The 13,957-nt window shown below is 44.0% G+C and overlaps 1 protein-coding gene across 1 annotated transcript; it reads left to right on the plus strand.

Moving 5' to 3' along the window:
• Positions 1–6,412: 6,412 nt before the first annotated feature.
• On the plus strand, positions 6,413–13,186 carry LOC115115840 (serine/arginine-rich splicing factor 5-like). Its single transcript, XM_029644325.2, has 8 exons — positions 6,413–6,503; positions 7,219–7,350; positions 7,443–7,513; positions 9,428–9,571; positions 9,959–10,031; positions 11,525–11,598; positions 11,772–11,879; positions 12,179–13,186. Exons 2-8 carry the CDS (start codon positions 7,225–7,227, stop codon positions 12,555–12,557), a joined length of 975 nt encoding a protein of 324 aa, XP_029500185.1. The 5' UTR covers positions 6,413–6,503; positions 7,219–7,224; the 3' UTR covers positions 12,558–13,186.
• Positions 13,187–13,957: the final 771 nt, after the last annotated feature.

Raw genomic sequence — 13,957 nt, forward strand, 5'->3', positions numbered from 1 at the left:
TCCTACTGGTCAGTCAATTATCCTACCGGACAGTCAGTTGATCTTACTGGTCAGTCAGTTTATCTTACTCGTCAGTCAGTTGATCCTACCAGTCAGTCAGTTGATCCTACCGGAGAGTCAGTTGATCCTACCAGTCAGTCAGTTGATCCTACCAGTCAGTCAGTTGATCCTACTGGTCAGTCAGTTGATCCTACCAGTTGATCCTACCAGTCAGTCAGTTGATCCTACCAGTCAGTCAGTTGATCCTACCAGTCAACCGGTCAGTCAGTTGATCCTACCGGAGAGTCAGTTGATCCTACCGGTCAGTCAGTTGATCCTACCAGTCAGTCAATTATCCTACTGGTCAGTCAGTTTATCCTACCGGAGAGTCAGTTGATCCTACCAGTCAGTCAGTTGATCCTACCAGTCAGTCAGTTGATCCTACCGGTCAGTCAGTTGATCCTACCAGTCAGTCAGTTGATCCTACCAGTCAGTCAGTTGATCCTACCGGAGAGTCAGTTGATCCTACCAGTCAGTCAGTTGATCCTACCAGTCAGTCAGTTGATCCTACCGGTCAGTCAGTTGATCCTACCAGTCAGTCAGTTGATCCTACCAGTCAGTCAGTTGATCCTACCAGTCAGTCAGTTGATCCTACCAGTCAGTCAGTTGATCCTACCAGTCAGTCAGTTGATCCTACTGGTCAGTCAGTTGATCCTACCAGTCAGTCAGTTGATCCTACTGGTCAGTCAATTATCCTAGTCCTTACTGGTCAGTCTCGTCAGTCAGTTGATCCTACCAGTCAGTCAGTTGATCCTACCAGTCAGTCAGTTGATCCTACTGGTCAGTCAGTTGATCCTACCAGTTGATCCTACCAGTCAGTCAGTTGATCCTACCAGTCAGTCAGTTGATCCTACCAGTCAGTCAGTTGATCCTACCAGTCAGTCAGTTGATCCTACCGGTCAGTCAGTTGATCCTACCGGAGAGTCAGTTGATCCTACCGGTCAGTCAGTTGATCCTACCAGTCAGTCAATTATCCTACTGGTCAGTCAGTTTATCCTACCGGAGAGTCAGTTGATCCTACCAGTCAGTCAGTTGATCCTACCAGTCAGTCAGTTGATCCTACCGGTCAGTCAGTTGATCCTACCAGTCAGTCAGTTGATCCTACCAGTCAGTCAGTTGATCCTACCGGAGAGTCAGTTGATCCTACCAGTCAGTCAGTTGATCCTACCAGTTGATCCTACCAGTCAGTCAGTTGATCCTACCAGTCAGTCAGTTGATCCTACCAGTCAGTCAGTTGATCCTACCGATCAGTCAGTTGATCCTACCGGACAGTCAGTTGATCCTACCAGTCAGTCAGTTGATCCTACCAGTCAGTCAGTTGATCCTACCAGTCAGTCGGTCAGTCAGTTGATCCTACCGAGAGTCAGTCAGTTGATCTACCTACTGGTCAGTCAGTTGATCCTACCTCAGGATCCTACCAGTCAGTTGATTGCCGGTCAGTTGATCCAGTCAGTTGATCCTACCAGTCAGTCAGTTGATCCTACCAGTCAGTCAGTTGATCCTACCAGTCAGTCAGTTGATCCTACCAGTCAGTCAGTTGATCCTACCAGTCAGTCAGTTGATCCTACCAGTCAGTCAGTTGATCCTACCGGACAGTCAGTTGATCCTACCGGTCAGTCAGTTGATCCTACCGGTCAGTCAGTTGATCCTACCAGTTGTCAGTCAGTTGATCCTGGTCACCAGTTTGAGTCAGTTGATCCTACCAGTCAGTCAGTTGATCCTACCGGTCAGTCAGTTGATCCTACCGGTCAGTCAGTTGATCCTACCGGACAGTCAGTTGATCCTACCGGACAGTCAGTTGATCCTACCGGACAGTCAGTTGATCCTACCGGTCAGTCAGTTGATCCTACCGGTCAGTCAGTTGATCCTACCAGTCAGTCAGTTTGATTTGTCCTACCAGTCAGTCAGTTGATCCTACCGGACAGTCAGTTTGATTTGTCCTACCAGTCAGCCAGTTGTCCTACCAGTCAGTCAATTATCCTACCAGTCAGCAAGTATTGGACTAGAGTATTACACTGACTACCATCCTATCAAACAATATCAATAGTGCTGTTTCCAGATGAGACAGACGTTAGGCTACATGTTATTCTGTTCTGTTCCTGCATTATATTACAGCTGCTCTGGTAGAGTCAATAGTATCCATTCTGAAGTCCAGTCCATTGCATTCCGTACATCAGTCTTTCTGGAGGACAATGTTGTCCTTTCTTTCTCTTCTCCTCCTTGGTTTACTGTCTGTCTGTCTGCCTCCACCCCTCTGTATCCCATCCCCCTCTCAGGAAGGGAATCACATGACCTGTTGTTTGTTACACCCGGTGTCTCATTATTATCCATCATCTCCATGACAACTGGGCAAAATAAAATAACTATATTTATTTGTTTATTATATACCTATTTTTTAAATCATCTATATATTTTCATTAATTTTTTAAATGTGTAGTGTCATCTACCTTGTTTTGGGGTTTTTTTTTAATTCAGGAAGATTATTTTTTTTTTTTTGTCATCTTGAAATTGAAATGGGTTCCGTAAAGGTCAGTATTCATTGAAATGGGTTCCGTAAAGGTCAGTATTCATTGAAATGGGTTCCGTAAAGGTCAGTATTCCATGCTCTATATTGAAATAATTTTTGGTACTTTCTGCAGAGAAGACCTTTTCTATTGTATTATGTATGTGCTTTACCGAATTGTAAGACGATGCCACAAATGTTAAGGATGGTAATAGAGTAAAGATTACAAGAATAGCAGTAATATGTTGTCCTGTCCTTGAGTTTGGCCACACCGTATGAACACCATTGAATGGGAGAAAAATCTTATTTTGAGTTCAGTCAGATGAGATGACCAGCAGGATGTTGAGAAATGTGTCATAAAGATCTGGCTATTTTGTATGTCCATTTTCAGTACATTTTTGTTCAGAGATGTTTAGAGTGCTTAACAAAGATTTTTGTTATAACTAACCCAAGATAGACCACAGCATGTCGTTTCCTCTGGGAGTAAATTACTCATAGTGGGCAGAACAAGCAAAGAAGGTGGGCAGAGCTAAACACGAGCCAGTGAGAGCCTATTGGCTCGTTCTAGCATTGATTTGCATATTTTATTTATTTTTTAATTTTTAATTTCACCTTTATTTAACCAGGTAGGCAAGTTGAGAACAAGTTCTCATTTACAATTGCGACCTGGCCAAGATAAAGCAAAGCAGTTCGACACATACAACGACACAGAGTTACACATGGAGTAAAACAAACATACAGTCAATAATACAGTAAAAAAAACAAGTCTATATACAATGTGAGCAAATTAGGTGAGAAGGGAGGTAAAGGCAAAAAAGGCCATGGTGGCAAAGTAAATACAATATAGCAAGTAAAACACTGGAATGGTAGTTTTGCAATGGAAGAATGTGCAAAGTAGAAATAAAAATAATGGGGTGCAAAGGAGCAAAATAAATAAATAAATTAAATACAGTTGGGAAAGAGGTAGTTGTTTGGGCTAAATTATAGGTGGGCTATGTACAGGTGCAGTAATCTGTAAGATGCTCTGACAGTTGGTGCTTAAAGCTAGTGAGGGAGATAAGTGTTTCCAATTTAAGAGATTTTTGTAGTTTGTTCCAGTCATTGGCAGCAGAGAACTGGAAGGAGAGGCGGCCAAAGAAAGAATTGGTTTTGGGGGTGACTAGAGAGATATACCTGCTGGAGCGTGTGCTACAGGTGGGAGATGCTATGGTGACCAGCGAGCTGAGATAAGGGGGACTTTACCTAGCAGGGTCTTGTAGATGACATGGAGCCAGTGGGTTTGGCGACGAGTATGAAGCGAGGGCCAGCCAACGAGAGCGTACAGGTCGCAATGGTGGGTAGTATATGAGGCTTTGGTGACAAAACGGATTGCACTGTGATAGACTGCATCCAATTTGTTGAGTAGGGTATTGGAGGCTATTTTGTAAATGACATCGCCAAAGTCGAGGATTGGTAGGATGGTCAATTTTACAAGGGTATGTTTGGCAGCATGAGTGAAGGATGCTTTGTTGCGAAATAGGAAGCCAATTCTAGATTTAACTTTGGATTGGAGATGTTTGATATGGGTCTGGAAGGAGAGTTTACAGTCTAACCAGACACCTAAGTATTTGTAGTTGTCCACGTATTCTAAGTCAGAGCCGTCCAGAGTAGTGATGTTGGACAGGCGGGTAGGTGCAGGTAGCGATCGGTTGAAGAGCATGCATTTAGTTTTACTTGTATTTAAGAGCAATTGGAGGCCACGGAAGGAGAGTTGTATGGCATTGAAGCTTGCCTGGAGGGTTGTTAACACAGTGTCCAAAGAAGGGCCGGAAGTATACAGAATGGTGTCGTCTGCGTAGAGGTGGATCAGAGACTCACCAGCAGCAAGAGCGACCTCATTGATATATACAGAGAAGAGAGTCGGTCCAAGAATTGAACCCTGTGGCACCCCATAGAGACTGCCAGAGGTCCGGACAGCAGACCCTCCGATTTGACACACTGAACTCTATCAGAGAAGTAGTTGGTGAACCAGGCGAGGCAATCATTTGAGAAACCAAGGCTGTCGAGTCTGCCGATGAGGATGTGGTGGTTGACAGAGTCGAAAGCCTTGGCCAGATCAATGAATACGGCTGCACAGTAATGTTTCTTATCGATGGCGGTTAAGATATCGTTTAGGACCTTGAGCGTGGCTGAGGTGCACCCATGACCAGCTCTGAAACCAGATTGCATAGCAGAGAAGGTATGGTGAGATTCGAAATGGTCGGTAATCTGTTTGTTGACTTGGCTTTCAAGACCTTAGAAAGGCATGGTAGGATAGATATAGGTCTGTAGCAGTTTGGGTCAAGAGTGTCCCCCCTTTGAAGAGGGGGATGACCGCAGCTGCTTTCCAATCTTTGGGAATCTCAGATGACACGAAAGAGAGGTTGAACAGGCTAGTAATAGGGGTGGCAACAATTTCGGCAGATAATTTTAGAAAGAAAGGGTCCAGATTGTCTAGCCCGGCTGATTTGTAGGGGTCCAGATTTTTCAGCTCTTTCAGAACTTCAGCTGAATGGATTTGGGAGAAGGAGAAATGGGGAAGGCTTGGGCGAGTTGCTGTTGGGGGTGCAGTGCTGTTGACCGGGGTAGGAGTTGCCAGGTGGAAAGCATGGCCAGCCGTAGAAAAATGCTTATTGAAATTCTCAATTATGGTGGATTTATCAGTGGTGACAGTGTTTCCTATCTTCAGTGCAGTGGGCAGCTGGGAGGAGGTGTTCTTATTCTCCATGGACTTTACAGTGTCCCAGAACTTTTTAGAGTTAGTGTTGCAGGAAGCAAATTTCTGCTTGAAAAAGCTAGCCTTGGCTTTTCTAACTGCCTGTGTATAACGGTTTCTAGCTTCCTGAACAGCTGCATATCACGGGGCTGTTCGATGCTAATGCAGAACGCCGTAGGATGTTTTTGTGTTGGTTAAGGGCAGTCAGGTCTGGGGAGAACCAAGGGCTATATCTGTTCCTGGTTCTAATTTTCTTGAATGGGGCATGTTTATTTAAGATTGTTAGGAAGGCATTTAAAAAAAATATCCAGGCATCCTCTACTGACGGGATGAGATCAATATCCTTCCAGGACACCCCGGCCAGGTCGATTAGAAAGGCCTGCTCGCTGAAGTGTTTCAGGGAGCGTTTTACAGTGATGAGTGGAGGTCGTTTGACCGCTGACCCATTACGGATGCAGGCAATGAGGCAGTGATCGCTGAGATCTTGGTTGAAGACAGCAGAGGTGTATTTAGAGGGGAAGTTGGTTAGGATGATATCTATGAGGGTGCCCGTGTTTAAGGCTTTGGGGGGGTACCTGGTAGGTTCATTGATAATTTGTGTGAGATTGAGGGCATCAAGTTTAGATTGTAGGATGGCTGGGGTGTTAAGCATGTTCCAGTTTAGGTCGCCTAGCAGCACGAGCTCTGAAGATAGATGGGGGGCAATCAGTTCACATATGGTGTCCAGAGCACAGCTGGGGGCAGAGGGTGGTCTATAGCAGGCGGCAAAATAACTCAATTTGCGCTTGCTCTCCTAAACGCAAGTTTTTAAAACTTTGACCAAGGGTGAGGTCTAGAAAACTTAGTCCAGTCTGTTCGTATCATATTCTAGTTTTGAACACTGTTTTGAGATCAAATATTTAATCGATGAGAACATTAGCAGAATATTGGCCATAAACCATCTCGCTTTCATCTTCTCCCACTTGGTTTCCTCTCGCCACCAAATGTTGAAACATCAACCGGATGCTTCACATTTAAACATCCGGTGAAATATCTGTCTCATTGTTATATCTGTGGCATGGGTCTTGTGGAACGTTTTTTGATAGGTCTACAGGACTGGAACACGCCCACCACCCTTGGTGCTGATGAACATCCGGTTTCCTCATCTTTCTCTCACTCGGAGTCGCCATTTTGATACACATCAACCAAGCAAGCACACTACCAGAAGTAACGAAGACAACGGCAAGGGTAAGGTTCAAATTTCGATTATTGTAAATGTCGTAAGTAGACTTGCACAAATATTTTGGCGAATCAATAATGTTAATGATTCATATTTTGTCCCGAGTGCTAAGCTAGTAATACAGCTAAACTAGAATAGCGAAAGGGCAACTGCACGACATGGTAACGTTAGCTAGCTAATAACGTACGTAGCCGACGAAACTGCGATTATTTTTGTGGACTGGCTGGATCTCCGATGTAACATACAATGACATTAAAAAAAATAAACAATCCCAACTACTGTTTTCAGCGCCCAGAGAATAGCACCACTAACACATTTTTTTTCGTATAATTGCGGCCTTTTCGCCTGTTTGTAAATGCCGCGTTCAAGACAACTGGGAATCGTGGAAAAAACGAACTGCGACCGGATAGCTGGCGACTAACGTTAGCTAGTTAACTTACTAACGTATGATCAAGATTGTTTTAATTCATATTAAACGGTATGTAGTTTATTCGTTTAGCGTATATGTGAATCTGTATAAGTTCCGAACCCAGACTAGACGGCTATCTGGCTAGTACTAACCAGCATTAGGGCTAATTAACTTGGTTAAAGTGCACTTTTAGTATTGATAACTCTTAGCTAACGTTAGCTAGTTAGCACACTGATCTGGGCCTTGTCGGCAACCTACTTGTTTGGGGGGGTTAAATGTTCTCTGTTAATCACCAAGTCAACATTTTTTTCCAGATAAATATGAGTGGATGTCGAGTGTTTATCGGTCGTTTGAGCCCTCATGCTCGTGAGCGGGACGTGGAGAAGTTCTTCAAAGGTTATGGAAGGATCCGGGAAGTAAATTTGAAGAACGGATTCGGCTTTGTGGTAAGTCGGCCTTGCCTCGTGTCTTGATCAAACACCTATTGTGAATGTTTTGTTTGTTGATTAGTTAACCCCCCCCCCCTCTCGTTAATCAGGAGTTTGACGACCACAGAGACGCTGATGATGCAGTTTACGAGCTGAATGGCAAGGAACTCTGTAGTGAAAGGTAATGATTTGGATACACATTGAGTAAAGTCTCAAGAAAGATAAATTGCAACATGTTATGTTTGGACATTTAATACACACGGGCAGTGTTGGAAGAAGTACACAATTTTCATACTTGAGTAGAATAAAATGACTTGTGAAAGTCACCCAGTAAAATACCAATTTGAGTAAGTCTTAAAAGTATTTTGTTTTAAATGTACTTGCGTGCTAAAAGTATAAATCATTTAAAATGTCTTTATTAAGCAAACCAGATGACACTTTGTTTTTTTTGTTTTTTTTATTTACCAACAATGCATTTGTTTTAGTGAGTCTGCTATATCAGAGGCATTAGAGATGAACAGGGATGTTCTCTTTATAAGTGTGTGAATTAGACCATTTTTCCTGTCCTGCTAAGCATTCGAAATGGAACAAGTACTTTTGGGTGTCAGGGGAAAATGGAGTAAAAAGTACATTTATTTCCAGTAGAGGTGAAATAAATAGTCAAAAATACAAAAGATAAAGTACAGATACTAAAAAAACAACTACTCAAACGTAGAAATTTGTATAAGTACTACTTAAGTACACAACTGGGTTGTTCCATCCAGAAAGCCCAAGGCACCTCGGATTGTTCTGGAGTTGGAAATAGATTTCCCGCAACATTAGTTGGTTGAAGTGTAATTTGATCACAGAGGATTTAAGTGAATTGATTGCGCTATAATTGTTCATGTATAGGATTAAAATAATATTCGATGAGTAGAGTACCATATTGGACCTTTTGGTTTCTTAAAAAATAAGTTTGACATCGGGAATTGTCAACCGCCACAAATCCCAACAACGAGTAGACAGTATAATTTCTGTCTGATGTGTAGTATGGAGCTGATGGAAATAAATATCCTCTCACTGTAAACTGCGTTTATTTTCAGGAAACTTAACATGTGTAAATACTTGATTCAACAACTGAGACAAACTGAACAAATTCCACAGACATGTGACTAACAGAAATTGAATGTGTCCCTGAACGGGGGGGGGGATCAAAAGTAACAGTCAGTATCCGGTGTGGCCACCAGCTGCATTAAGTACTGCAGTGCATCTCTTCTTACAATAGGCCTACAAGCCCTCAGTCCAGCCCCTCTCAGCCTATTGCGGACAGTCTGATCACTGATGGTGGAATTGTGCGTTCCTAGTGTAACTCGGGCAGTTGTTGTTGCCAATTCATGCGTTGCTATTGTTGTTGAAACTTGGAATTTGTGGGTCAAATGCAATTCAATGGTACCTAATATTAGCATCTAGTGGTCAGATCCTGGTAATAACAACTAGAGGTCTTCATGGGCCCAGTTTCAAAATGGATATGCATCTAAAATAATATATACACATGTTCCAAACTGACCCGGGAGGCATTCCTTATGGACCTGGTCGGATCCAAACCCGCTAACCGGCGAGAGGGAGATGACGCTGGTATAGCGGGAGGGGCTGTACCACGAGCTTCTGACAGTTATCTCCAAACTTTTGCGACACACGGAGCAAGTCTCTATCTGTAGCATAATGATTAGCCAACAACAAGCTACACACCCAGCACTTTGCTGCTTTGATTAATGATTAGCCAACAAGCTACACGCACCTCATAAAATGCAAGGGCAGCGGCATAAATTAGACAGTTTCTCTGGCTACTGTACCATGTCACGTTCGAATCTGGACGACACTTCCGGAGAAGTCCGTTTGAACACGACACACCCGAGACCAGTGACAATCGGATCCGACCCATTATTGGAAATTCTGGATCTACTAACACCTTCAACGACCCCCTCCCCTGTTCAGAGACGGTAATCAGATAATACAAATAGATTACGTAGGATGAAGAAAGAATACTAAGTCTTTTAGTCATTTCTGCAGCCCTGTTATAAGTGTCTGTCTGTCTGGTCTTTATTTTTATTAATAGGGTGACTATAGAGCATGCCCGCTCCAGAAGAGGGAGGGGTGGTGGACCCGGGATGGGCGGCGGCGGAGGAGGAGGACGTTTCTCGCCTCGTTTCAGCAGCTACCGCCAGGGGTCTGGTGATCGCCGCGGTGGAGGCGGCTCCAGGTATACAGACCACACCCGCTTCATTTTCAACCTTCTCACCTGCAGCGAATGGACTTTGGTCGGTGTGATTTTTAGTTCCCCCCCCCATTCATCGCTCGGAGACATTGACCTTCCTTGGTGGCTCCGTGTGCAGAAGTAGCATGTCTTACACGTATTGAATATACCAACTGAATAATTAAGACTTATCAAGCTCGATTTAAACGCTTTCACTTGTAGGAGTCATTTCCCCAGTGTGATTAGAATACGTTGTGACCCTGTCTTGATACAATGCTGTACATTCATGTATTATATCTATTGACCTTCATTTAATGTCAGGCTCTCATGTGTATGAAACCTTTCAGTCCTAATAGTAACAGGTCACCCCCCCCCTGCCTTCCTCCCATGCAGTAGGTATGGTCCTCCGGTGCGCACTGAGCACAGAATCATCGTGGAGAACCTGTCGTCACGCATCAGTTGGCAGGTGAGAGGTTAAACCCGTCTGCTTCAGACCATTACTCTGTACTGATAACTGCTTTTTTCTTTTCTCCTTATTAAGCTGTATTGTTATTGAAAACATGTTTTTCTTTGATTTATTACCAAAGGACACGGCTATATGCTCAAAAGTCCATTAGGGTAGATAGAATGGCAAGGCCCCTTTTGGATTCAGGAATTCATTGTTTTATTTATTGACTTAGTTTTTACTGTTTCTTTCAACAATAAATAAAACAAAATATATATATATATATATATAAGCACTTATACCAGAAGTTAAATCTAACCAATCACATCGTAGTTTTATTTTAACAGCTTTTTCTTATTCTGGTTATTAGTTTATAATGGAGTTGCATGCACAACCTCCTTGGAGGTGTTATGTGCATAGCGCCCTCTGCTGGTTGTGTTTTCAATAGTGTCCATTTGGTGCCTCTCCTTACACGCAGTTGCCGCTGGTCTAAATCTTGGCTGGGCCCCGTAGCGGGTGAAAGGGGTCTAGCGCAGGATAGCCTTAGGATGGTCCCTCGTAAAGCCCCAGTCTGGAGGTTCTGTGGTCTGGTCTGGTGGAAACCCCCCCCACCCGACTGCAGCCAGCCTGTTACTCCCTCAACCCACGTTCCCTACACTCTCCCATTTGGTTCTTTTATCTGTTGCTGATGGAGCTGGGTGTGTTGACAGTTGGGCACACTGCACACCCTCTTCCTTCGTCCCTTCCCCTACTTGATCTCTGGTGGTCCTTTACTTGTGGAGGCTGGCCGGAGTCCGGGTCTGTCAAGGCTGAGGGAGGTCGTTTCTCAAGGGCTTAACACTGTGACTGCATTGGTTCCCATTGGTCCTCTATTTGGACACGTGGCTCTTTGCTAATGTCTTCCTGGGTATGGAACGGTAAGTAACATATAACTCATGTGATTGGGTTTAAGGGTTGGGAGGAACAGGAAGTAGAAAATCCTATACCTTAGTCTTACTGGGAAAACTTATGGAAAATTTATAGTAGGCCAATTAATAGGTTACTGAAAGAACCCCTTGATCAAAATGGGTCATGATGAAATGAAAATACTTCTAATCTCCATAGACTTCATTTTAGTTTAGCGACGCCCCCTAAAAACCACTATAGTTGCCACTAACCGACAACATGTCCAAGACGCGACACCTCAAAGGATTTGTCGCGTCTCACCAGCTTCCTATTTGTCACATCAATCCTATTTGACTTAACAAACCTGAAATACAATACCAGGGAACAGGTTTCTCCTTTTTAAGTGAAATGGTTAGCTGTGAAGCCATGTCAGTGGCTCGTCACTTAAACGCCCCTCGTCCGAAAATGCCAGAACATCACATTTTTACTGTGTTTTGATGAGGTCAGTATTACAGGGGGGGTGTTACTGTTGTGTTGCTTTACTGATTTTTCTCTTGCCCCAGGTTCAGAGTTCTCTCAGCCACATTCGTGTGCTGGTCTGTCACTGACTCATGTATGCTTCACCACAGGACCTGAAAGATCTCATGAGGAAAGTTGGAGAGGTCACCTTTGTGGATGCCCACCGAACCAACAAGAATGAAGGGTGAGTTGTCCGACCAGGGTCCTGTTCGTTAGCCACAAAATGGAAGGGCTGAAATGAGGGACGACTGTCCAATTTAGAAACCCTCTTGTTTTAATAAAACAAACAAATGTGGTCTGCCCTGCTGCTATTATTATGAACTGACCTGTCAACTTCAATGTGATTTGACTCGACAGGGTGGTGGAGTTCGCGTCACACAGTGATATGAAGAACGCTCTTGATAAGCTTGATGGAACAGACTTGAATGGACGAAAGCTGAAGCTGTCTGAGGATCGCAAGAGCCGGTAGGCATCCCCTCTTCCAATTTTGTAGTGAAGTTGGATAAATACAAGATTGTGGGCTTTTCCGTTTGTATCTAGAATTGTGAGCCCAACCGTGTCTTGATGTTTGGGGGCAGTGTAGCTAGCTAGCTACAGAAATGGAGCTTCAAAGATTGGCCTGCAGTGTTGAGCACTACTAAGGGACTTGAGATTGGAGTATAAAGGACTGGAATGCAGCAGACTTGTGTTTTAGGGAGCTGCTTACATTAGTGGTTGGATGGGGGGGGGTAAATGTAATTAATTAAATTATTCTGTTCCAACAGCCACAGCAGGAGTCGTTCCCGTGGCTCTCGCAGCTACTCCCGGTCCCGTAGCCGTTCCCGGTCCCCCCGTTCCAAGTCCCCCAGCCGCAGCAGGAGCCGTAACCGCTCCAGGAGCCCCCGCTCTGCCAGCCGTACTCCGGAGAAGAAGCCTTCCTCAGGAGGAGGAGGAGGGGGCAGGGCTGCACATCGCTCCACTTCACGTTCCCCCTCCCGTTCCAAATCCCGTACCCCTCCCGCACGCTCTCGTTCCCGTACACCTCCCCCACGTTCCCGCTCCCCTGCCCCCCGTTCCCGTACCCCTCCCGCACGCTCCCGTTCTCCTGCCCCGGCCCGGAAGCCGTCCCGGTCTCGGTCCCCCTCGGTGGAGAGCCAGCACTGAGCCGCTCTGAGGGGAGCTGTTGAGGAATAGTCCAATGGAAGGAGTAGACTCGTTGGAATGGAACACTGATAAAGTTCTGTTTGTTCCATACCAATGAGTCTGTCCTCCCGATTTAAAAGTGACCAGTCTCCACTGGTGTAGTGGTATGTATGGACTGAAGGGAATGTCATGCTGGAAACGTGGCACCTGGCGTTGTGCCAGCCTGCCTGCCTGCCTGCTAGTGGGTTGTAATGAAGAGGAGCCTTGCCTTGGGTGTAATGCCCTCTCTCCTACAATCTAATTTTAAAATCTGAGCTTTAGTCCTGGTTGGTTCAGTTCCTCTTGGCCCTGGACTGGTTATTTTATGATTATAAGTTGGACCCTGCGTCCCCCAATTCAACTTCTAATTTAGTCTTTTATTGCTATCTGAATAATTAAAGCGTTTCCTTTTGAAAACCGTATTTTATTATTTTTGTTAATGAAATGTACAGTGTGATTTGAGAGCTTTTGATTGGGTCGCTGTCCTGTTGAACATGTGTATCGTTGTCCCTGCAGGTTTGTAAGTCTCGTTGTGATTGATAAGTTGTATGAAATGTACAATTGTTTTGAAGTAAACTTTGTCTAATCAATACAATGTTTTTTTCCCCTTGTTTTGGTCTTATTTGTGTTCCAATCCACACTCTAATAGTTAAGTTAAAATGCACCCAAAATGTTTTGGATGGGTGTTGTGAAGTAATTTAATCTACTATTAGGATTTTGTTGTGTTTTAACGATGATTGAGTATACTGAATAAGTATTTCACAAATTAAGTGATTTTGTATTTTTTTTTAATTAAAAAAAATATATATATATAAACATAAGACTACAATTGCATAGTGTAAACCACCACTTCTAAGTGTGCATGCTTTGTTGATCTTGATGGGCGAGCCCTGAGTAGGTTTGGAATATTCTGGTCATCATTTGACTCTTTCTGTTCAAAATGATTGAACTAAAAAAAATGCCCCTAATTTACACGTGGCTCCAGAGATCTAATGTCCTTGGTTTTTCTGCTCGTCTACATTTTGTGATCTTAGAGCGGGGTCTGCATGTTGCTGCAAATAAAACCATTTTTATTTGCAAATTTATCTGATTTTTAAGGATTAATGGTCCTGAAAAAAGGGAGTAAATTGGCATCTTATAGATCACATGGGTGGATGTGATCCTCAGCCCCACTTCTGCTGCTGATTTTAGCTAGCTTTTGGCGTGGTGTCAGTGAAGACTGTTTTCTGAAGGGAGGGCGGTCATGTGCTAGCAGATGTCCTGTGTTCGATCCTCTGTGAGCAGACGAGGAATCGCTACCTGTTTAAAAAAAATAAAGGTTGACCTTTTTACTAGGCAAGTCATTTAAGAACAAATTCTTTACAGTGGCGGCTTAACCCGGA

Source organism: Oncorhynchus nerka, linkage group LG12 (genome assembly GCF_034236695.1).
Source record: "Oncorhynchus nerka isolate Pitt River linkage group LG12, Oner_Uvic_2.0, whole genome shotgun sequence".
Classification (NCBI taxonomy): domain Eukaryota; kingdom Metazoa; phylum Chordata; class Actinopteri; order Salmoniformes; family Salmonidae; genus Oncorhynchus; species Oncorhynchus nerka.

What these genes read in the sequence shown, in the direction of transcription:
- LOC115115840 (XM_029644325.2), top strand. Translation starts at nt 7,225, where the DNA reads ATGAGTGGATGTCGAGTGTTTATCGGTCGTTTGAGCCCTCATGCTCGT. An exon ending in AAGGAACTCTGTAGTGAAAG is followed by an intron (nt 7,514 to 9,427) that starts GTAATGATTTGG and finishes TTTTATTAATAG; the next exon opens with GGTGACTATAGAGCATGCCC. An exon ending in TCTGAGGATCGCAAGAGCCG is followed by an intron (nt 11,880 to 12,178) that starts GTAGGCATCCCC and finishes CTGTTCCAACAG; the next exon opens with CCACAGCAGGAGTCGTTCCC.